The sequence below is a fragment of the Lithobates pipiens genome, unplaced genomic scaffold (assembly GCF_037356315.1).
Source record: "Lithobates pipiens isolate NorthernLeopardFrog02 unplaced genomic scaffold, aLitPip1_a1.2 Scaffold_18, whole genome shotgun sequence".
Lineage (NCBI taxonomy): Eukaryota > Metazoa > Chordata > Amphibia > Anura > Ranidae > Lithobates > Lithobates pipiens.
The window spans coordinates 140,972,423-140,997,498 of NW_027507758.1; the positions used below are offsets into that span (position 1 = coordinate 140,972,423).

The window sequence follows — 25,076 nt, forward strand, 5'->3', positions numbered from 1 at the left end:
TCCTTGCCACCTAGGCGTATGACCCTTCACTGCAAAACAAATCCTCCTAGCAGAAACCTTGCAGCGTACCTCCCCAGACTTCCTCCAGGACAATTCAGCTCACCTCTCTCCCTTCCTGTGGTGTGCGCCACCTCTCGATTCTTCCAGCACACGGCACTCATGACTGATGCTGGGAGGTGGAGGGGGGATCTGAAGCAGAGATCACATAGCGAGTGCAGGGCACTACGGGGGAAGGGGGAGATGGACACTGGGATCGGAGCTTCTGACTACATACACCACCGGAAAGTGTATGTAGTTAGAAGAAATGAATGCTGCTTTCCACATGGTGGCCTGGGCCCAAATGCCTGAATGGTCAGCCCGCCCCTGGTCCGTCCGCATACTGCACAGCTAGCCAGGGAGAGGAGGTGAGTGCTGCAGGGGGACCAGAGAAACGGGAGGCAGCAATTCACTTGCGGGAGGTTTAGGTGGAGAAGCAGGTGCAGGAGGATTGGTACCAGCTGCGGCGCCCGCCCTCAATGCTGCCCCAGGGCACATGCTAACCCTGCCCCCCCAGTTTCGGCCTCGACTGTGAGTAATTAGGTTATGTAGAAACTAAACGTACAGTTGGTTTATCAGGTGCAGGTGGAATAGGCCTCCCTGAAGAGATGAGTAGGAGATGGCAGCTGACAATGATCAGTTGGTAACGTGGATGAGTGGCAGCAGCATTCAAGATGGACTGAAGGGGGGATAGCCTATATAAAACCAAGGAAGGAGTGTCAGTAACTGAGGTGAGAGATAATAGAAGTTTTTTTTGGTGTTGGGAAACATTTTGGAGATGTTAGAGCAGTGGCGGCTGGTGCTGTGTTTTTTTTTTTTTTTTTTGGGGGGGGGGGGGGGGATGGGGGCAAACAAGACATTCGCTGTGGCTGATTTTTACACAAAATATAGTTCACACTTTTTTAATGCACCCAGATTGTATTTAGCCCATTTAAACTGTAGGTTCAATTGGGTTTAAGGGGTGGTTAAAGTTCTGCTTTTGTGAGGGCATGAAATCAATAGCCAAATGCTCAATTTGCTGTGCTGTGCCAACTATTGTCCATACATTAGTGCTCTGTTAGGTGCCCAGGTAAGTCTGCCACAGGCGGCCACTCCAGCTTTCAGCAACTATGTTGGTCACAGGCAGTACACATAAACATGCTCTATGTAGAGGCACATATTTAGGTTCTTGTGCTCTTGGACATGTCTCTCTCTCTCTCTCTCTCGCTCTCGCTCTCGCTCGCTCGCTCTCGTGGAATGAGGTAGTCTCTACACTAAACACTGTGGGGTTGATTTACGAAAACTGAAGTGTACAAAAACTGGTGCAGCTTTGCACAGAAACCAATGAGCTTCCAGTTTTTTTTATCAACACTTAATTGAACAAGCTAAAGTTAGAAGCTGATTGGCTACCATGCACAGCTACACCTGATTTAGCACTCTCCAGTTTTAGTTAATCAACCCTTGTACTTGGTATCTCTCAAATGTGACACTCCTATGGGTATACTTAGATACTGTTACATGACCACTCTGAATCAATACATTACAAATGCTATTTGCAGAGCCCTTTTATCACACTCAATTTGATTACTAGAAGTTGGGCTTCTTAGCTCCTTTCCACAGCTGAGGAGTCGTTTCCAGAAATGCACAATATACTCTCATTTGAAAAACTGACTTATACTAGTAGGGAATGCCCAGCACAAATTCTGAAACTATGGTCTGTATGGATTGAAAAGCTGAATGGGACTTGGCCCTTTCTCAATGGATGTCTTTACTTCGAGTCAAATTTGTAAGAGGTGCCCCTTTGTAGGTGCTTACTTTGAGTGGTAATGATTGGTGTGGCAAATGAATACTTGACAATCGATAATTAGTAAATTGGTATTTCCTGTTTGTGATTCTTTTATCATTTTCAGATTTTTAATGTGTTTTTTGGTGGATTTGATGAGAGTGTCTTTGCAACCTGTAAATGTTAAAATAATGCCTTTGCAACATTTGTACTCATTATTCACTGCAATCCATATGTCATGATTCCATTTTATATGAAGCTTTGGCGTTTACTAAATTAAGGATATAATGGGGCTGATTTAATTGTGCAGTTGCATTCATTTTCCACAGAACTTGTTGAATGCGGTGAAGCTCTGCTCATTTCCATTATCCAAGCATGTGCAAGCAAAAATGCTGTTTTTATTTCACTTGATTGGGTATCCGTTACAAAGTGAAACTTCACCATATGCATTAAGCTCTGGGGACAAAATAGTGCAACTGCACTTGCAAAGTGCGCAGTTTATTTTCCTTTAGTAAATCAACCCAAAAACATCTCTATCCGACTATCCGAGTTTGTTTTCTTTTTCTTTTAAAAATCTCAATAGAAAAAATTCTGATTAAAAAAACAAAACAAATGCATCCTCTTGGAATGTTGGAAAGCACAGAGAATGAATGTGTAGAGCTACACTGGCTAATTGTTATAGCACCATATTAAAGTTCAGCCCCTATGTCCCCACACCTTGTCGTTTGACAGACAGTAAGACCCCTTTCACACCACACTGCCCATTGCGGCGGCGGTAATTTTGGGCGCTAGCGGGGCGCTTTTACCCCCGCTAGCGGCTGCAAAAGGGTTAAAACCGCTGGCAATACGCCGCAATAGCGGCGTTTTGCCAGTGGTATTACAGCGCTGCCCCATTAATTTCAATGGGGAGCAGTGGTGGAGGAGCGGTAAACACACCGCTCCTTCACCGCTCCAAAGAAGCTGCTGGCAGGACTTTTTTCTGACGTCCTGCCAGCACACTGCTGTAGTGTGAAAGCCCTCTGGCTTTCACACTACATACAATGGTGCAGCTTCTTTAGGGCGGATTGCAGGCGCTATTTCTAACGCTATAGCGCCTGCAAAACGCCCTGGTGTGAAAGGGGTCTAAGACCAATGAAATTCAAACCTTTTGGAACACTTCTCAGGTCAAGCCATAGTTTTGCATCTTTAGTATTTATCAACACATGCTTAGAGACCATCTGTAAGCTTTTAGTTATGTTTTGTTATTTTTAAGCAAGCCAAGGAAGAAAAAATGTAACCAGAAGAACCCAAAGTATCTGCCGGAAAAAGGATTGGAGTCCAAGCATACCATACCAGTAACTCTGATTATGACAGGAAATACAACAAAGAACTGGAAGTTATCCTGATTAGAAATGCACACTATACAGTATTTACCTTGCAAAATACAGTAAGAAATATATAAAGATAATAAGCTAAATAAGATTTAATGTAAATTGAAATCTACTGTACACTGACATTCAATCGCGTGTCATCATAATTTGAGAAGAGTGTTATTTAAAGAATATCTTATATTACTAATGATGATTTTTTTTTTTTTTTTGTTCTGTTTAGTGATACAGGTTCTAAGTCAGAAACAGAGACAGTGTCAGAAAACCAGGGACTGTTTTCTGATGATCCTGATGAAGAGTCACTGCAAAAACAAGTTTCATCAAAGCCTGCAAAACAAGCTGTGAGCAGAACCGAGGTTGGTGCTTTTCTTTTATTCCTAGGGTTTAATTATAGCAAACAAGCATTAAAGTGCAAAAATCTAGTAGAGAGTTTACATATTTAGAATTAGTATTATGGTATTCTCACTGCTAGGAAGATTGACTAAACTAATGGGATAGCAATTTTGGTTTTGGGTTGGTAAAGTGGGCCTGTACTCAACATATATTTGATCCACACTTTTAGAAGTGATGTGATGAGTTTTTGGTTTCATGATTAGCACTGGAAGTAGCCTGGATCAGCATTCTTCCAAGGAATGTATGTTATATTAGCCATACTTTCAATTTTAGTTATTACCCACTTCGCACCCAGGCCAATTCTGACATTTCTCTCCTACATGTAAAATTCATAATTTTTTTTGCTAGAAAATTACATAGAACCTCTAAACATTATATATGTTTTTTTAGCAAAGACCCTAGAGAATACAATGGCGGTCGTTGCAACTTTTTATCTCGCACTGTATTTTTTTTACTGGTTACATGTTTTGGGTTACAGAGGAGGTCTAGAGCTAGAATTATTGCTCTCACTCTAACGTTCGCGGCGATACCTCACATGTGTGGTTTGAACACCGTTTTCATATGTGGGCGGGACTAACGTATGCATTCGCTTCTGGGGACAGGGGCGCTTTACATTTTTTTTTTTTTTTTTTTTTTTTTTTTAGTTTGCACTATAAAAAAAATTTGATTACTTTTATTCCTATTACAAGGAATGTAAACATCCCTTGTAATAGGAATATGGCACGATCGGACCTATTTACAGTCAATAAGACCCCATATCTCACCTGTAGGCTGGGAAGCCTAAAATAATAATAAAAAAAAACGATCCTGGCTTCCCAGCCAAAACGGCTCCATTAATTTGAATGCAGAGGCCAGGCGTGACGTCATAACATCGCGCCCGGCCTCCGGACGATCATAGAGACTCCGGGGACGATCTGGTCCGCCGGAAATCTCTATGGTAACTTCCGGGAGCCGGCGGATCCTGTGACCGACTCACCGATGGAAGCGGTGAGTCGGTACAAGCACCGGAGGGCGGCGGGAGGGCGTCCCCTCCCACCGCCCGTAAGAACGATCAAGCGGCGGAACAGCCGCTATGATCGTTCTTATGGTGCAGGGAATCGCCGGCTGAAAACGTGCCTCAGGCATCATTCAGATATTACACCACAAAGCCCATGACGTCAATAGACGTAGTATGGGTGCCAAGTGGTTAATCTGCTTCAATAATGACCATTCATCCTCCTTTGTAGCAAGACATTGAGGCCTGGAAGGAAGACCCTTGCTATGCTGGACACCAAACAAGCAAAAGTATTTGGTTCCTTGTTAGCGGTTTAGTTTTAGTACATGCTAGACCAGAGATGGCGAACCTTGGCACTCCAGATGTTTTGGAACTACAGTTGCCAAGATGCTCAACTACACTGCAGAGTGCATGAACATCATGGGAAGTGTAGTTCAAAAACATCTGGGGTGCCAAGGTTTGCCATCACTGTGCTAGACTGTTTTTAACCATCTGCTATTTTCTTTTATGGCTTGGAAACTTGACATGTGCAAGACGCACAATAAAAAATTTGTTTTGTTTCAGATTACTTTAAGTAAATCATTTTCTTTAGTCATAATCATTATGTTAGAATGATTTGCTTTATATTCCTTTGAACGTATTAATTTGTTATATTGGGAGATTACTTATACACTCGGAGTCATTCCTGCTAGTCCAACCCAGAAAGAGAAATGGAATGAGTGGATTGTATGAAATCGACGAGATTCATATGCATCTGAAAATAATATATGGAACAAAATTTAATTCAGCTATTACCTTTTGTACCACCACCCCCTCCCTTTAGAATGTAAGCTCTATGAGCAGGGCCCTCCTGTACCTTTTGTATTGTACTGTAATTGTGTTGTCTCCCCTATACATTGTAAAGCGCTGCGTAAACTGTTGGCACTATATAAATTTATAATAATAAATTCAGGTTCATTCCCTGTATTGTGATTCAGAGATTCTGATGGATCCACCTCCATCCAACCCAAACACAATACAGGCAGTCCCTGAGTTACAAACACCTGAGTTACGAATGACTCCTACTTACGAATGGCCTCAAATGCTGGCCACTTGTGCTCCACGCTGGTCCTGGATACCTCCGGACACATCCCATACTGTAGTACTACATGTACCGCATGCCTAAAGAGCCCCAGATAACATAACAAGCACCCAAAACATCCCACATCCATGCACAAACAGATGTTACACTTATGAATGCAGTGTTCCGACCGGAGGTTACACGAGGTTGCGACTTACAATCAACTTTGACTTACGAACAAACCTACAGTCCCTATTGTGTCCGTAACTCAGGGACTTCCTGTAAGTAGGAATTATCTTATTTCACTTTTATATCTTACTGTATTTATTGCAATACGTTTCTATATGTACTGCATTTTTCTTTTCATAATAATGACACGTTAATGCAAAAATCAGTTTATTAAACAAGCGTCAAATACTACTGCATCATTCTCTTTTGAATAAAACAAATTAATCTGAATTAATACATATGTTATTAAGTTGAATTTGTTTCCTTATTCCCAACTGACTTTGTTGGGCAGCACACATACAAATTAAATGTATGGTCTCTCAAGTTCAACTCCAATACAAAAAAGATCTTATTATAATATTTACGCTACACACACCAAAATAAAAACTAATGGATCTGAATCAATTTGAATCATTTATGTTATTTCAAGGCCCAAACTATTGCATCCTGTCTTCTGAATGAAGAAAATGAATACGACTGAATTTGTTGTTTTTGTAATTTATTTTGGATTCCTTGAAATTCATTACTATTGTGATTCAGAGATTTGGATACATCCGAATCTCCTAAGAACGCCAAGTTTGTCCAAATTTCGATTCATAACTAAATGATTTGCACATGTCCCTTGCAGACTGTATTAGTGACATCTCAGCAGTTGAGCTCCAGGGTCTGCACATCTGCTGTGGCCATTATAAGGAATTCCCGCTGCTCACATTGCAAGTGACAGAAAAAAGGGGATCTTTACAAATAGATCCAAAAGAAAGGTCTTTGGCAAGACAATAAGGGCTTTTGCGGAGTACTGATTAGAGATAGTGATTAGACGGTTTTCTTACTGCAGCCTCGTCCCTTTTACGTTACATTTTGGGCTGAATGTGTCTGTATGCAGCTTTTATAATCTCATATTAACTGCATTAATCTTGGGTAGTTTTAACATCTAGCAAACCCAAAACAGGGGATGTCTTCTTTTTGGAAATCTGCTGCAGGTATGACCAGTCAAGATGTTGATAAAAACATGGCTGAGCTCTTATTGTTTTACTTGGCAAATAGGAACACATAGACAGGAAATTACATCATAACCATGTAGGAAACTGGAAGGTTTGCCTCAATGTTAGGATCCCAAAATGGGAGGTAAAAAAAAATAAACAAAAAATGGGTACCATCATCCAAGTAATAATATTGAAGAAAGGGGTGGAGACAGTTTCTGAGGCTGTTTACCATCTAGGAGGGGGAATAATTGACTATCTTTGTACCGAACAGCACAATATACTTTTGAATAAAAACGATTACATTTATTATAGATATAAAAGAATAGACATGATTACAAAGAATCAATACATAGAAACAGTCAGTATAGTTTATACTTTTATATGAATACTTGTAGACTTCAGGATGAGTTCAATATTTGAAGAATCCTCATAGGACATGCAATCCTCTACATGTTTCACAATCAAAGGACTGCTTAATCCACTCAGGAGGATAAATCTATAAGGCAAATAACATATTTACATAACATCATAAATATAGTAATAGTGATGTATGCTCAAAAAACAACATGAAGATGCATATTTAAGTCAAGCATGTGTCAATTTACATAATTTTGATAAAATTTAATTTTCTGGTTCAATAATTTTTATTGCAGAAGTAGTATTAAACATACAACAATATCAAAGGCACTTAGATTGCCCACTCAGGGCTAGAACTGGCACATAGGAGACAAAAACAACAAAAGGAAATGCAACATAAACTGAGGAGGGGAGCCTCCTAAATAACAGTCACAGAAATCCTGAGTGCAACATACGTAATTTGGGGTAACTCCCATAAGTGCAGGAAAAACCAGGACAAAATGCATTAACTCTGCATTAAACTTGTCTTGGGCTAAGAACCCTGGTAAGAGAAGAAAAACAGAGAGAAATAGGAAAGAGAGGGGGAGAATAAGAAAAAGTGGGTAAGGGGGAGAAGGGAAAAGCAGAGGGGGACCCAGGACCATCCAGGAAACCAGTGAGAGCCGATCCATACTAGCCAGAGGGAGTTCGGGGAAGACATATGCCAGCCATGGCTCCCAAATTTTAAGGAACTTGGCATGCGTGTCTTTGAGTTTGCTAGACATTTGTTCATTGACCACCATGGACGTCAAGCGGTCTTTCAGGGAACAGTTTTTTTTTTCCATGCTTGAGCAATCGTGCTTTTGGCCGCTATGAACAGATAGGTTGCCAGTTTATGTTGACGAGCAAACAAACCCAGTAAGGGGCAATGTAATAGTGCAAATTTGACCTTTTTACAGACATTTAAATGGAACAGAGAAAACAGCAAACCAAACACTCTGGACCAGAACCCCACTATTTGCAGGTGGGCCCACCAGATGTGAATTACATCCCCAAGATGGCCACATTCCTGGAAACAGCATTTGCTAGAGGCTGGGTTGGCATGGACAATACATGCTGGAACCCAGTACAACTGCAATAGCACTTTGTATGCTGCCTCCAAGATGGCAGTATTAAAGGAACATTTAACTACAGAAGACCAGGCCTTGCTCCAGTCCGCTGGATCGAGCCCATGTCCAAATACCCGCTCCCACTGGGACACATAGGAGAGTTAGGGGAGAGATGATCGACTATTCAAAGCTGCATAGAGGGTGGAGATGAGGTCCGGGGAACCTGGGGTATGTAAACAGATATGTTCAAAAGCGGATGTCTACAACGGGTAGGAGGAGGTACGTTGGAGCCTAGCTATCCAGTGCTGAATTCTGCCTGGGGAGCGTCATAGGATTTGCAGAATGCAGACCACGTCGGTGGAGTACATGTAGTCGGCAGATGGTGTACCTGGGTAAGGCCCCGTGAGGTCCACTGCGCGAACACCTGAGGCTGGTCCAGACCCGGGGGGAACAATGGGTTATTTGTAATAGGCAGCAGGGGCAGGAAGGGGGTTAGGTAAAATTTAATTTTACATGTACAAAAGAGCAGGATAGATGCATAGTCGATTACCAAGGAGTCCAGAACCAAAGACGTAGTCAGAACATCACAGGGTACTTCCTACAGTAGATATGGGGGATTTATGCAGATAGGTGATATATGTGGATAAGATATATATAAAATGTGAATGGTGCAAGTGTGGGGCAATCTCCAAAAGTGTTCACAAAAACAAAGAAGCGCCACTGAAGAGGGGCTGGAACTCATGTTGTCCACAGCGGCGTCTGACTTTACCGTGTATGATGCGATGCGTTTCCAAGCGTGTGCTCTGCTGGTGGTAATGACAGGCACACTCCTTTTTCAAGTTGGCTTATGCAGGAGTGTGAGTGCCTTATATGGGGGGGGGGGGGGGGGTTGATTCGTGGGTGCGGTACGTCAATTATCACTCACATGAATTGACAGTTCAGGAGGCCCTCTAGTGGCCAAGATTGGTGCCATCTTGTGGCTAAAAATTAAAATTACTCATAAATGGGACATGGTAAGATTGCCAATGTCTAGTGCTGGCAAGACAACAATTAATGCAGAATAAAAGAATAAAAACACAGAAGGACAAAATGCATCTTAAACAACCAATTGGAGATGAGTGTGAATAACATAATTTTGACAAATAAATATGATAAAATTATATCTATGAATTCTAAAAAAGAAACCGCATAAAAATAAACATGATAATAACAATGGCTCTGCTAATATAGTGTGTTTTATGTGAAGACAATTGCATACTCACATAAATAAGTATACATATAGCTCTCTATGTTTATATGAAGGAAACCTAAAATGGAAAATCATATGTAGATATGTATCATAATGAGATGATACATGGAAGTAGATGAATGCTGGAATGAATGACAATTGTTCCATTGTAAATATATATAAACAAACGTGTCAGAATTTTGCACCTATAGAAACTGGATTGCTGGGTATCATGAGGATGGGCATGTGTGAACTTTAACCACTTGACCACTGGGCACTTAAACACCCTTAATAACCAGACCAATTTTCAGCTTTCGGTGCTCTCACAATTTGAATGACAATTACTCAGTTATGCAACACTGTACCCATATGAAATTTGTGTCCTTTTTTTCACACAAATAGAGCTTTCTTTTGGTGGTATTTAATCACCGCTGGGTTTTTTATTTTTTGTGCTATAAAAGAAAATTCTGTAAAAAAATTAATTTTCTTCGTTTCTGTTATAAAATTTAGCAGATTAGTAATTTTTCTTCAAAAATTTTGCCCAAAATTTATACTACTCCATATCTTTGGTAAAAATAAGTACAAATTGGTGGATATTATTTGGTCTTTGTGAAAGTTATAGAGTCCACAAGCTATGGTGCCAATATCTGAAAATTGATCACACCTGAAGTACTGACGGCCTATCTCATTTCTTGAGACCCTAACATGCCATAAAAGTACAAATACCCCCCAAATGACCCCATTTTGGAAAGAAGACATTCCAAGGTATTTAGTAAGAGGCATGGTGATTTTTTTTTTTTTCACAAAATTGTCATATTATCAGATTATTTCTCACACACAGCGTATGCATACCACAAATTACACCCCAAAACACATTCTGCTATTACTCCCGAGTATGGCGATACCACATGTGTGAGACTTTTACACACTATGGCCACATACAGAGGCCCAACATGCAGGGAGCACCATCAGGCGTTCTGGAGCACCCAGGACAATTCTGTCATTTCTCTCCTACATGTAAAAATCATCATTTATTTGCTAGAAAATTACATAGAACCCCAAAACATTATATATATGTTTATTTTAGCAAAGACCCTAGAGAATACAATGGTGGTCGTTGCAACTTTTTATCTCGCACGGTATTTGCGCAGCAATTTTTCGAATGCATTTTTTTGGGGAAAAAAAAACAGTTTGTGCTTAAAAAAAACAAAAAAAAACAGTAAAGTTAGCCCAATGTTTTTGCATAATGTGAAAGATGAAGTTATGCTGAGTAAATAGATACCTAACATGTCACTCTTCAAAATTGCACACGCTTGTGGAATGGCGCCAAACGTTGCTACTTAAAAATCCCCATAGGTGCCACTTTACATTGTTTTACTGGTTACATGTTTTGAGTTACAGAGGAGGTCTAGGGCTAGAATTATTGCTCTCACTCCAACGTTTCCAGCACATTGGGACAGGGGCGCTTTAAAAAATTTTTTATTATTATTATTATTGTTCATTTTACTTTATTTAATTTAGTTTGACATTTTTTTCCCCAAAAATAAATGTTTTGATCACTTTTATTCCTATTACAAGGAATGTAAACATCCTTTGTAATAGGAATATGGCATGACAGGTCCTCTTTACAGTGAGATATGGGGTCAGTAAGACCCCAAATCTCACCTCTAGGCTGGGAAGCCTGAAATAAAAAAAAAGATTCTGGCTTTGATCGTATTGGCGAGTCGGTAGAAGCACCGGAGGGCGGCGGGGGGGTCAGAAAAACGGAAAATTTATATCAAATACTTACCGTAATTTTCCTTTCCTGATAGGCTCCATGGCAGCATACGTGTGGGTAGCCCCGCCTCCACGATTACCCAATAGGACCCAACTCCCATAAATCTTTGCTCCTGGCTACTATCAGTGTTCCGTAACTAGCCGACTCCAGACATTTGGGAGGGAACTCCTGCTGCCATGGAGCCTATCAGGAAAGGAAAATTACGGTAAGTATTTGATATAAATTTTCCGTTTTCCTGAAAGGCTCCATGGCAGCATACGTGTGGGAAATAACTCGCCAAACACACCCGGGTGGGCAAAATGTCGAGCAAAGAACAAAAGTTTATTTAGCATTGTCAACCGACAAAACTTGCAAACCAAAATTAACAGAAGACAGAGCCGCTGGCTCTACACAGTAATGAGAAACAAAGGTATTAATAGAAGACCAAGAGGCCGCTCTGCAAATAACTTCAGGCGCCACATGGCGAGAAGCTGCCCACGATGTTGAAATACTCCGTGTTGAATGAGCCGTTAATGCCTCAGGAGGAGCCAAGCCCTTTGCTCTGTACGCCCTCTGAATGATCTGAACGATCCAGGTAGAGATAGATCTAGCCGAAGCTCGCAATCCTTTATTCTTGCCATGAGGGAGAACAAAAAGAAATTTCGTTTGTCTAAAGGGAGCTGTGACTTCCAAATATTGTTTAAGCGCGTGTCCTACGTCCAGAGGATGAACATCCTGACTCTCTGAGTTTTTGAAAGTGGGAAGCACAACTTCCTGATTCTCATGGAAGACCGAGGTTACTTTGGGATGCGATCCCAACATGGGAATCAATACTGCCCTATCTGGAAAGAAAGTCAGAAAGGGTTCTTCCGAACCTAAATTCCTAATCTCAGAAACTCTCTTGGCTGAGGTTATAGCTACCAAGAAGATGGTCTTGAGAGTGAGATCCCTTATGGACAGAGGCTCCGTAGAATCCTTTCCAAGGTTTGAGAGAAAATCCAGCACTAAAGGGAGGTCCCATTTAGGAAACCTTGGTTTTCTTTGGGGTCTGAGCCTGGTAGCTCCCTTGAAGAATTGTTGTACCAGTGCATGGTTTGCCCAGGAAATACCCGTAAAGGCTGAAATAGCCGATACTTGGACTCTCAATGAACTGATAGCTAGAGGTAAATCAAGGCCTGTTTGAAGAAAGCTTAGTATGTCTTGTATTGTTGGAGAACTACAAGAATTTTCTCTGGTGGACATATGGGCCGAAAACTTGGACCATATACGCTCATATACCCTATTAGTACTCCCGCGTCTGGAATTGAGAAGGGTTGGGATGACCTCTTCCGGACAACCAAGAGCTTCTAGCCTTTCCCTCTCAAAAACCATACCTTGAGGTTCAGACATGATGGGCATGGATGTAACCTTGTGCCTTGAGATAGCAAATCCGACCTGAGAGGCAGGAGAACTGGCTCTTGAAAACTGAGGAGCAGCAGTAGAGGGAACCAAGGTCTGTTGGGCCAGAAAGGAATCACTGCGAGAATCTCCGCCTTCTCTGACCTGAGTCTCCGAAGGAATTGCAGGATCACCGGAACTGGAGGGAAGGCGTAAGCTGTCTGAAACTTCCAATGTTCTGTGAGGGCATCTATCCCATATGCCTGGGGATCCCTGAACCTTGAGTAATATTTCGGAAGCTTCCGATTGCACGGAGAAGCGAACAAGTCGACTTCCAGGGACAATCCTAAGGTCAGGAGCCAATCGAATACTTCCCGGTGTAGAGACCACTCGTTGTTGTCCAACTCGACACGCGATAGGAAGTCCGCCTGAACATTCTGCACCCCTGGGATGTAGACTGCAGAAAGGTTGGACAAATTCTTCTGAGCCCAATTCATTATTGGCTCCGTCTCCTGTAACAGGGACCAGCTGCGAGTTCCCCCTTGCTTCTTTACGTAAGCCACCGCGGTTGTGTTGTCCAACCTTAGCATGACCGAGGCATTCGCTGTCAGATGATGGAATGACCGAAGCGCCTGGAAGGCCGCTCTTAGCTCCAGAACATTGGAGATGACTCTCTGTGATGGAAACGTCCACCTGCCCTGAGCGACCTCCGAAAGGCAGTGAGCGCCCCATCCTCGGTTGCTGGCATCTGAAGTTACCGTGACCCATGAGATGGGAATGATTGAATGGTGGTTGCGCAGGTTCTTCCCCTGTAGCCACCAAAGAAGAGACGTCCTCATGGCTGGAGTGAGGAATATGCGCTGTGTCTGGCTGGATAAGTCCCACTGTTGTAGAAACCCCTTCTGAAAGGGACGAGTGTGCCACTGGGCCCACTTTACCATGGGAATGGTGGCTGACATTGTGCCAATCACCCTCAGACATTGGAGAGCCGAAAGATGGGATGCTGCAAGGGCTGCATGAATCCTGTCTCGTATGACTCCAACCTTCTCTTCTGGAAGGGCGATAGTACCTTCTGCTGTGTTGAACTGCGCCCCTAGGAAAACAAGAGACTGAGTTGGATCTAGGTGACTCTTTTCTAAGTTCAGAAGCCACCCGAACTCCTGTAGAGTGGAGATGACTAGGTCTTTGTGCTCCAAGAGCTGATCTTTGTTCTGGGATAGCAGAAGAAGGTCGTCGAGATAGTGATGGAGACGAACACCTTTGACTCTGAGAAAGGCCACAACTGCCAAAAGAACTTTGGAGAAGACCCGTGGGGACGTTGTTAACCCAAAGGGAAGACATGTAAATTGAAGATGTTGAATGCCTACTGCAAAGCGGAGGTATTGTTGAAACTCCTTTGCCACGGGAACATGGAAGTAAGCGTCCTTCAAATCGACTGATATCATCCAGTCCCCCAGATACACGGACTGCTGGATGGTAAGCAGAGATTCCATCTTGAACTTCTCTTTGCGAATGAAGGAATTGAGATGGGTCAAATCTATTACCGGCCTCCATGTGCCGTTTTTCTTTTGAACCAGAAACAAAGGGGAATACATGCCCTCTCCACGTTCTTCTTCTGGAATGGGAACGGCTGCGCCTTGATCCAGTAAAGAGTTCACGTAGGTCAATAGGACTTGTTTCTTCTCTTTTGATTCTGGAAGATTTGTGGGAATAAATCTTAGCTTTGGGGTGCTGATAAAACCCCACTTGTGACCTGAGGAAATTGTTTTTACAGTCCAAAAAACCCGAATTGAGGCCGCCCAAACATGCCTGAAGTGGAGAAGACGAGCCCCCACCTGACAAGTTTGAGCGGGCCCAATTTCAAAAGGATTTCGCGGAATCCTGCTTGCCGGACGAACCCCCTTTTGAGGTATTTTTGAAAGAAGATTGCCTGGATCTCCATGACCTTGAGAATTCTCGACCAGGTCTATAGCTCCGCGCCTCCCTGGCACGATCAGGGCCTTGTCTTCTAGGAAATGGACGCCTTTGATTTTGAAGACGTCTGTCCTGGGGAAGAAACCCAGATTTCCCACCTGTAGCCCGGGATATGGCAGTATCCAGCTTGTTACCAAACAAAGATGACCCCTCAAAGGGAATACGGCACCAGGCCTGTTTGGATGCTGGATCCGCCAGCCATGGACGGAGCCATAACGCACGGCGAGCTGAGACTGCTGCTAACATATCCCGAGATATCAGGCGGATAACATCAATAGATGCCTCCCCCAAAAAGGCAGACGCCATCCTGATTTCTTGAATAGGGGAGTCTTTTGCTGATTCAATAGAAATACCCCTCAGGAATTCCTCTACAGAGTCAGCCCATGATTCTATGGCCTTGGATACCGCTGCCATTACAAGCACTGGTTTGCAAGCCATTCCAGAAGTCAGATAAATCCTCTTAAGGTCTGAATCGATCCGCCTTTCCAAAGGATCTTTAAAGGATACCGTATCCTCTAAGGGTAGGGTTACATATCTCACCAAACGCATGAGTGCTGCATCCACCAGTGGTGCTGACTCCAGGTGCTTCACATCCTCTTCTTTAAAGGGATATAATTTCAGGATTTTTGACTGCATGGAACCCTTTTTATCCACCTTGCTCCATTCCTCGGTAATAATGTCACCCAACTCTGAAAGGAAGGGAAAAAATTGTCGCTCCTTATTGAGCTGTTTAAAGAACTTTCTCTGCTTTGGTGGGGAAGTAATAGGGTCTTCCCACTTCAGAGCCTCTCTCACTGCTTTGACCAATGAAGGCACCAGTCCATAGTCAAAACCTAAACCAGGATCCTCACAGTCAGATTCACTATCTGAGATGGGAGCAGATAGGCGGCTTGGCTGAGAGGATTCCCATGTCTCCTGCAATGGGTTCTCTCCAGGTGGAGGAGCCAATAATTCTGACGGGGATTCACACAGCTGTAGAGCATCCCTCTCCTGCAGAGACTCCTTCACAACCCGTCTTACTATTGACTCCAAACGCTGGTCTGCATCATCCCTTTCATCTGCAGCTTTGGAGAAGCAATGATCGCATAAGGATACGTCCGAAGGAACAGGCATCCTGCACCCCCAGCATGATTTTTCCGTACGCTTGCTGGAGTGAGCAGCAGGGGGGTGAGAATAATTCTTATTATGCTGTTCAGATCTTGACCTATGCTGGCTAGATCTTGAGGAGGATTTATGGCGGTGTGATCTTGATGATCCACTGCGTCTAGAAGTGATAGGTTGTGGATCAGACCCAGAAGGGCTGTAAGGGTAAAACAGACAGAGAGAGAAAAGGATATACAGTCAATCCTACCTATGCCAAACACTCTCTCCAATATATAAAAAGCATAAATACTAAAGACCTACCTAACATGAGCGGGCTGGCCACTAGGAGGCAGTAAGGCGTCCATATTCACAATAAACCCACAGTTTAAGAAACACTGCAACCAAAGAGAAAAATAAAACACACATTTTTTTTTTTTTTTTTTTTAAAAGCATTTCCCCAGCCTAAGGGACATGCTCTTACCTTAAACCGCCGCGCTGACAGTCCCGGGAAGTCGCTGCGACCACTGCAAACATTCCCAGGGTTCTGACAGCTTCCAAAGCCTTTTAAATTTGGCGCCCGTGACGTCATCGCCGACGTCAGACGCGAGGCGCTCGCGCGCATGCGCGGGAACCAAGCCTCGGTCTCATACCGGGTTCGCACATGCGCAGAACGCCTGCATAACCCGGAAGTAGGAGAGAGGTTTGCTGGAACGCGGAAGCGAACGCAAACGGCATGGAGGAGAACGCAAGACAAACAAAAGAAATACACACAAATACAATGCTGCCATGGATAGATAAAAGGCTCACCACTCCACCAACGATCACCTGGCCGAACGGACTGGAACACACACGCCATACCTCCAGCAGATAATGGTCACCCATAGCAACGGGACACAGACCGTGCGCACTCAGGTAGGAAATCCTTTCTTCAGCGCTACTCTGCAAATACTCTCCATACCCTGCTTAACAGTCAGGGCCTATCGGAGGAAAAATTCTCAGTCAATCAGCCAATCGATCGTCGTGAAGTTTTATTTCCAGGAAAGAAACCATCTGGTCCTACTGGGGAGGACAAAAAAGGAACACTGATAGTAGCCAGGAGCAAAGATTTATGGGAGTTGGGTCCTATTGGGTAATCGTGGAGGCGGGGCTACCCACACGTATGCTGCCATGGAGCCTTTCAGGAAAGCCGCTATTATTGTTTTTATGGTGTAGGGAATCGCCGGCTGAAAAAGCAGATGTAGCTACAGGCATCATTCAGATATCCCCGCACAAAGTCAAGGACATCATATGACGACCGGCGGGCGGGAAGTGGTTAAAATGCATTTTTTTTTTAAACACAAAGTTGTCCATTTATACAATATTTCTAACACATAGCATTTACATACCAAAAATTACACTCCAAAATAGATTCTCCTACTCCTCCTGAGTACGGCGATACCACATGTGTGAGACTTCCACAGCCTGGTCACATAAAGAGGCCGAGTACAGCCAAGCATGGCGAGCATGGCTAGGTATCACCAAGTATTGCAGGGTATCAGAGTATGGCTGAGCATGGCTGAGTATGGCTGGGTATTGCAGAGTATCACCGAGTATAGCTGGGTATTGCAGGGTATCACCAAGTATGGATAGGTATTGCAGAGTATGGATGGGTATTGCAGAGTATGAAATGACGGAGCGATCACGTGGTAAACGGGTGCGATGAGCGATGATCAGGCGAACCTGATCGGACCCTACATTCTCTCCTATTGAGCAGTGACATGTCAGCTGACACCTTTTGCTATCTGATCCAATCTTGTCCGTGAAATCCAGATGGATGGTGACCCTATTTTCCATCCGTCTGGCAGATTGGATCGGATGAAAATGGACAGGCGGTCCGTTTTCATCCGATCTCCCAAAAGAGGACAGTGGGGCTCTGACAGGTCCATCTCAGCAGAGTGAGTGGAGATGGACCTGTCATCCGCTTGTGTGAAAGGACCCTAATAGTCCCCAGCTCTCTGCTCACAGGATTCTGAGAACTGAGTGATAAGCTGTCTTTAAATCGCTCAGTTCTCAGTGTAAAGGCAGTCGGGGACAGATGCACCTAGGTGTGTACAATTGTGCTTAAAAGTTTCCATGCCCTAGCAGAAATTGTGAAATGTTGCCATTGATATTGAAAATATGAATGATCGTGCTGATTCATAAGAATACTTATCCTATGAAGCCATTTATGATCACATAATTGTTTGGCTGCTTTTTAAATCATGCATTTGGGATGCACTTGGACTTTCCAGCATGACAATGACCCTAAGCAAAAGGCCAAGTTGACCCTCCACTGGTTACAGCAGAAAAAGGTGAAGGTTCTGGAGTGGCCATCACAGTCTCCTGACCTTAATATCATCAAGAGACTCTGGGGCAGTGGCGGCCCGCCCATAGGGGGCGCCCGGGCGCCGCCCCCCCCCTCCAGGCAGTCACAAAAAAAATTAAAAAATATATATTTTTTTTTTCAAATGGCCCTTTAAAAAAAAAATTTGAAAAAAAGTCCTTAAGTGCACTGTGTGCGAGCGCCGGACACAGTGCAGCGCTGGACACAAGATTGCAGACGTGGCGCTTCATTTGCGGGGTTTTAACCCGCCTTGTGGCGCAATGAAAAGTGCCGATCTGCATCCGCCCGGCGCCCATAGGTTTACTATGCTATGTGCTTTGAGTGACAGACTAGTTAGTCTGTCACTTCCGGTTTTCCCCTGTGTCAGACCAGTGCGCCGAGCGGAGGAGCAGAGGAGCGGATGAGTGAACTCCTGCACTTGCCGCTATGAAACAACAACAAGGTAGATGCTGGAAATCCACAGGAGGGGGGCAGAGCTGAATGATTCCACTGACAGCCAAACGAGGCACAGCAACACCAGTGGAGATATTAGAATCACTGACGATCACACAAGGCTGGTCTCCTTATTTCTACAGGATGGATGGAGGGGGAGGTTTCACACGGGCTGTGTGTTTATCAAGTGCTGATCGTCACAATGCTTCTATTATCTCCACTGGTGTTGCTGTGTCTCGGTTTGGCAGTGTCAGTGGAGGCTCTTGTGAAACACACAGCCCATATGAAGCCCCCCCACCCACCCATCTCTCTGTCCCTGATTCATCCCACCCACCAGCTCTCTGTCCCTGATCCCTGATCCATCCCACCCACCCACCATCCCTCTGTCCCTGATTCATCCCACCCACCAGCTCTCTGTCCCTGATCCCTGATCCATCCCACCCACCCACCATCCCTCTGTCCCTGATTCATCCCACCCACCAGCTCTCTGTCCCTGATCCCTGATCCATCCCACCCACCCACCATCCCTCTGTTCCTGATTCATCCCACCCACCAGCTCTCTGTCCCTGATCCATCCCACCCACCCACCATCCCTCTGTCCCTGATTCATCCCACCCACCAGCTCTCTGTCCCTGATCCCTGATCCATCCCACCCACCCACCATCCCTCTGTCCCTGATTCATCCCACCCACCAGCTCTCTGTCCCTGATCCATCCCACCCACCCACCATCCCTCTGTCCCTAATTCATCCCACCCACCAGCTCTCTGTCCCTGATCCCTGATCCATCCCACCCACCCACCATCCCTCTGTCCCTGATTCATCCCACCCACCAGCTCTCTGTCCCTGATCCCTGATCCATCCCACCCACCCACCATCCTTCTGTCCCTGATCCATCCCACCTACCATCTCTCTGTCCCTGATCCATCCCACCATCCTTCTGTCCCTGATCCATCCCACCTACCATCTCTCTGTCCCTGGTCCATCCCACCCACCATCTCTCTGTCCTTGATCCATCCCACCAACCATATCTCTGTCCCTGATCCATCCCACCCACCATCTCTCTGTCCCTGATCCATCCCACCATCCTTCTGTCCCTGATCCATCCCACCTACCATCTCTCTGTCCCTGGTCCATCCCACCCACCATCTCTCTGTCCCTGATCCATCCCACCAACCATATCTCTGTCCCTGATCCATCCCACCCAACATCTCTCTGTCCCTGATCCATCCCACCATCCTTCTGTCCCTGATCCATCCCACCCATCCATCCCTCTGCCCCCGATCCATCCCACCCATCCATCCCTCTGTCCCTGATCTATCCCACCCACCCATCCCTCTGTCCCTGATCCATCCCACCATCCTTCTGTCCCTGATCCATCCACCCATCCCTCTGTCCCTGATCCATCCCACCCACCCATACCTCTGTCCAGGATCCATCCCACCCACCATCCCCCTGTCCCTGATCCATCCCACCACCCCTCTGTCCCTGATCCATCCCTCTGTCCCTGATCCCATCCCACCCACCACTGATCCAACTCCCCACCCCACCTCCATCCCTCTGTCTCTGATCATCACCATCCCTCTGATCCCACCACCAAAGGCAAACATGTAAGATATTGCATTATTGCAGTCACTAAATGTGATGACTGTATTTGTTTTATTTTATTAGGCTTTCTTGTACTTCATAGTCTGCGGTGACCTCTGCCTATTGCTGTTTCCCGAGCACCTTTTTTGTGTTTCCTGTTTTTTTTTCTCTGGTGAACGAGGAGTGTGGCTGGGCTGTCAGACATATTGATGTGTCATTAGAACCTGGTGTATAATGTAGAGCCTGGTATATGATGTACAGAGCCCTGTCTATAATGTAGAGCCTGGTATATGAAGTATAGAGCCCTGTGTATAATGTAGAGACTTGTATATGATGTACTACATGGGGACGGAGTTGGTGGATTCTATAATGGGTGGTGCTTATGAGAAGTGGGATGGGTCAAAAGGGTGGGCGTGGTCTAGCGCCCCCCCCATCTTAAAACTTCACCAGCCGCCACTGCTCTGGGGAGATCTCAAGCGTGCAGTTCATGCAAGACTACCAAATACTTTGCATGACCTGGAGTCTTTTTGCCAAGATGAATGGGCATTTATAATACCCACTAGAGCTCAGGGCCTCATAGACAACTATTACAAAAGTCTGCACACTGTCATTGATGCTAAAGGGGGCAATTAAGAACTAAGTATTAAAAACTAAGGGGATGCAGACTTTTGAACAGGGGTCATTTTATTTGTTTACTTGTTGCCATGTTTTGTTTTACGATTGTGCCATTCTGTCATGACCTACAGTTGAATATGAATTCCATAAGAAGTAAAAGAAATGTATTTTGCCTGCTTACTTTAAAAATTGTACATACTGTATGTTATTTTCCAAGGGTATGCAAACTTTTAAGCACAACTGAGTATATTTCTTTATTCCTAAATTCCAAATTTATCTTTTAAACTGTTTACTTTAGACTCTTTCAGTGGCGGCCCTTCCATTATGGGCGCCGCCCCCTCTATCATGCCACCCCCATATGTATCATGGATAGATTCATGCATAGCATCCATTGCATAGCATGAATCTATCCATTGCCACCACGGCCACCCCCTATTCAGGCATCCGGCCCCTTTTAGGACACCTGGCGCCTGAATTACAGCAGTGGGGGTGTTTTTTTGAAACACCTGATTAGAGCCATAGGCTCTAAAAGGCTTCAAAATAGGCTGGACTCAGAGGGCAGAGCATTGCGCTTGGAGCCCACCCAGATGTGTTAGAATAGCAAATTATTATTTGCTTTTCTAACACTGAACCACCTCTCTGCAAATCAGGAAGCGCGGGTCTGATATAGGACACAGGAGCTGCCATCCGTCCCACAGCTTGCTGCTGTCACCCGCTGCCTGACCCACCACCAAGATGGGGTAAGTGCCGGTCAGACAGGTGGGTGGGGGTGCTGGTTAATGCCACCAGGGATCATAGTGGCTGCAATGGATGGGCACAGTGGCTGCTATTGATGGGCACAGTATGTTATTGACATATTCACATTTAAAAAGCAAGCGTTTCTTTTACCTATCTTATAATTGATCATATGACTTGTGCCTCCAGAGTCAATGTACCAAATGAAAAAGGATAAGGCGCCTTAATTGAAAGCCACACTCAGTATTTGACACATCCTCTGTTATCTCTGTTAACATTTTTGTCCTTTTGTTGATTCATTTGCTTTTTGCTGATTCATTCTAGCCTTAAAAATTCTGCAGTTTGCCTTTAAAGTAGATCTATAGGCAAAACTTTTTTTTTTCATTTTGGACAGGGCAAAGGAGTTTTATAACCTCTCTTTTTTGCCATCTGTGTTCCATTGCAGAGATTTCCCTTCACTTCCTGTCCCCTAGCCAAACAGAAAGTGAGAGGCAATCCCTGCACCTTAAGGGAATTCCTTGGGGACCCCCGGGTCACAAGAACCAGTGCCCCATTGGAAGATTTCCCCCATTACTTTTCTGGGGACAACCCAAAATTTGGGATTTTCTTTTACTTTTGATGATAATGGCAAACAGGATAACTAGAGAGGGTGAATCTCTTTAACCACGTAACGCTGTTATACGTCAGCAAAGCAGCTCTCCTGTGCCAGATCACGTACATAGTACGTGACCTGGCACTTCCAAGTGTGGGGGGGGGGCCATACGTGCTCTGCAGGCGTGCTGTGATTAGACCTGATTCTGTCTTTTTTCATTTATAGCGCAACAAATAAAAAAACACAGTGGTGATCAAATACCACCAAAAGAAAGCTCTATTTGTGGGAAAAAAATGATATCAATTTTGTTTGAGTACAGCGAAGCCTGACCGCACAATTTTTAGTTAAAATAACGCCAAAAAATGGGGCAAAAAGCAAAAAATGGCCTGGTCACGGTGGGGGTAAATCTTACGGAGGTCAAGTGGTTAACAGGGGCACAGACAGCAATACAAACTGACAGGGGTACAAATTCCTCTCCACTCTATCCAAAACTAAAAAAAAAGTTTTGCCTTTAGTTATACTTTAACCCCTTGGCACCGGCTCCAGCCACCTTTTAACGGATTTGGCATTCCAGGGTGCGGGGCTTATGACCGTGTAACTGCCATGATTGGCTGTCACGGTGATCACATGATCAGAAAACTCCAGATCTCAAGCAACAATCGGGAGCTTTTCGTGAGCCGCCGGACACTGTGCCGGGTGCACACAGGATGCGCGTTCTTGGCACAGCTCTATTGGTGCTAATACAAGCAAATATGCGGGACCTCGATGCCAAGGCCTGGCCTCTGAGAGGCCACATATTTGCATGTGGTCAGTGCCTAGGGTTTAAGTGACCTGTCTTATGCACACAAAACATTGACATGTTTCACTCTACATATTCCTTTATTGCGACCGTTCTTAATGCAGATTCTGCAGAAAGGATTTTAACTGTTTGTGCTTTAAGTTTTTTTGCTTTTTTTTCATCCACGAGCTTCCCTTAAACATATTCCAGGGTGAGTCCGTCATTTAGGCAAGAATCAATCAATGTAACAACTATCTCATAGCTGTTTGGTAAACCACTAGTGCTGCTATCTGAAAGTCTTTATTTTTTTCTCATATAGCTTGCAGGCTTTCCACCATTTCTAAGTTACGTCTTAGCCCTTGTACACGCGGTCGGAGATTCCGACGGAATGTTTCCGATCGGACCGTTTTGTCGGATATTCCGACTGTGTGTGGTCTGCATCGGACTGTTTCCGTCGGAGTATCCGAGGGACCAACTTTTCCAACTTGCCGGTAAAATTTTCCGACAAAATGCTCCGATCGGACATACTCTGCTCATGTGTAGCCTACTCCGACGGACAAGGTGCCACGCATGCTCACAATCAAATTCGGACACGGAAGCGCTCGCTCAGGTAAAACTACTGCTCGTAATCGATATAGAACATTCCTCACGCTGCAATGTTAAAAATTCTTTCATGAAGCGCATTCTCTTGTTCTTTACAATGCTGCAAGAATGAACTTCTTTTGATGCTCATAGTCACACACACTTCTCCCGAACGTATTTCTTCAGTCTTTTTTACTAATTTCAGCAATACAATATTTTAAATCGTCACATCTACACATTATTTTTTCTTTTTTTTTTTTTTTTTTTTGGGGGAATTTTGTGTTTGTTTTTTTTCATAAACATCTCCTTTTTTGACAGTTTGCTCATCTTTGCATTTTTTGGGGTGTGTTTTGTGTCAACTTACCACAACAACATTATTATCTTTTTCTTTTTTAATCTACAGGAGGTTGTTTAGTGTTGGTGCCCCTTGTTGTTCATTTCACTTTGTATTTTTGAAATGTACCTACCTGCTCACAAATAAACTGGCCTTTTTGAAGTGAAACACATATGCAAGTATTTCTTCAAACAAAAACAACCTTTATTTAGGTGTCAGTAAAGCCCCGTACACACGAGAGGACTTATGTCCGACAGACTTCCAAAGGAGTTCCGTCGGAGTTCTGCTGGAATTCTGACGGAGTTCTGACAGACTTTTCGGCCGAACGGACTTGGCCACACACGATCACACTAAACTCCGACGGATTCGAACGTGATGACGTACGACCAGACTCGAATAAGGAAGTTCATAGCCAGTAGCCAATAGCTGCCCTAGCGTCGGTTTTAGTCCGTCGGAGTAGCATACACACGAGCGGATTTTTCGAAGGGGACCGGGTCCGGCGGAGTTCCTTCAGAAAAATTTGAAGCATGTTCCATATTCTAAAGTCCTTCGGACTTTGGTGAGTCAAAAGTCCGTTGCAGCCCACACACGATCGGATAGTCTGACGGACTCAGTCCTTCGGACTTTGGATGTTAAAAAGTCCGCTCGTGTGTACGCGGCATAACAGATAAAGAGGGAGGCAGCGATGGAGAAACTGGGGGGATTAGCGAAGCCTTTGGCCCCCAGGGCACACATCAACTATTTAAACGCAAAAATTGGTGGCCTGAGGAGTACATATCTGAGGGAGAGAAGTCTGGTCCTGAAGTCCAAGAAACCCGGAACAGCAGAAGATGACATCTATGTTCCCAGGCTGTGGTACTACAAGAGGCTGCATCTTCTGTCAGACCAGAATGAACCCAGGTAATCACACTCTGGTCTTCCTTCCACGCTTCCTTCCAGGCTGTGGCTGTGGTGCTGGAGGTGTGGCAGAAGGTGGAGGAGGAGGAGGGGCATGGGCCAAATCACACAAGTGTGTTGTTTGTGTGATTTGGCCCAACAGACCCTTGTTGAGGGTGTGTATAATTATCTCCTCGCACAAGAGTTTTTGCCCCTCCTCCATTTTCTCCAGTTTGCATGCAGCCAAGGCGGCAAAGGCCTCTTGATAGGTGGGGGTGGCTTGAAGGGCCGCAGAAGCCTCCCCGATCAGCCTCAGAGCCGACTCCTCCACATTCCCCCCCTTTCTCGCCCTTTTGCGTAGAAGGCGGAGGTGAGGGACCTGGCATAATGTCAGGCTCCTCCGTCTGCCCACTGCCTGGTTGCCACTTACCCCTGCCTCCTCCTGGCTGCCACTTTCCACAGCCACCTCCTGGCTGCTGCATTCCACAACCTCCTCCCG

At 44.7% G+C, this 25,076-nt stretch overlaps 1 protein-coding gene across 2 annotated transcripts in view; it reads left to right on the forward strand.

Moving 5' to 3' along the window:
- The window catches only part of PCNX2 (pecanex 2), a 272,275-nt gene that overhangs the window by 51,537 nt on the left and 195,662 nt on the right, over positions 1–25,076 (forward strand). For both annotated transcript variants that reach the window (XM_077486198.1, XM_077486199.1), the window contains exon 8: positions 3,389–3,521. In XM_077486198.1, coding sequence (XP_077342324.1) covers positions 3,389–3,521 — 133 coding nt within the window. The remainder of the gene's footprint in view (positions 1–3,388; positions 3,522–25,076) is intronic.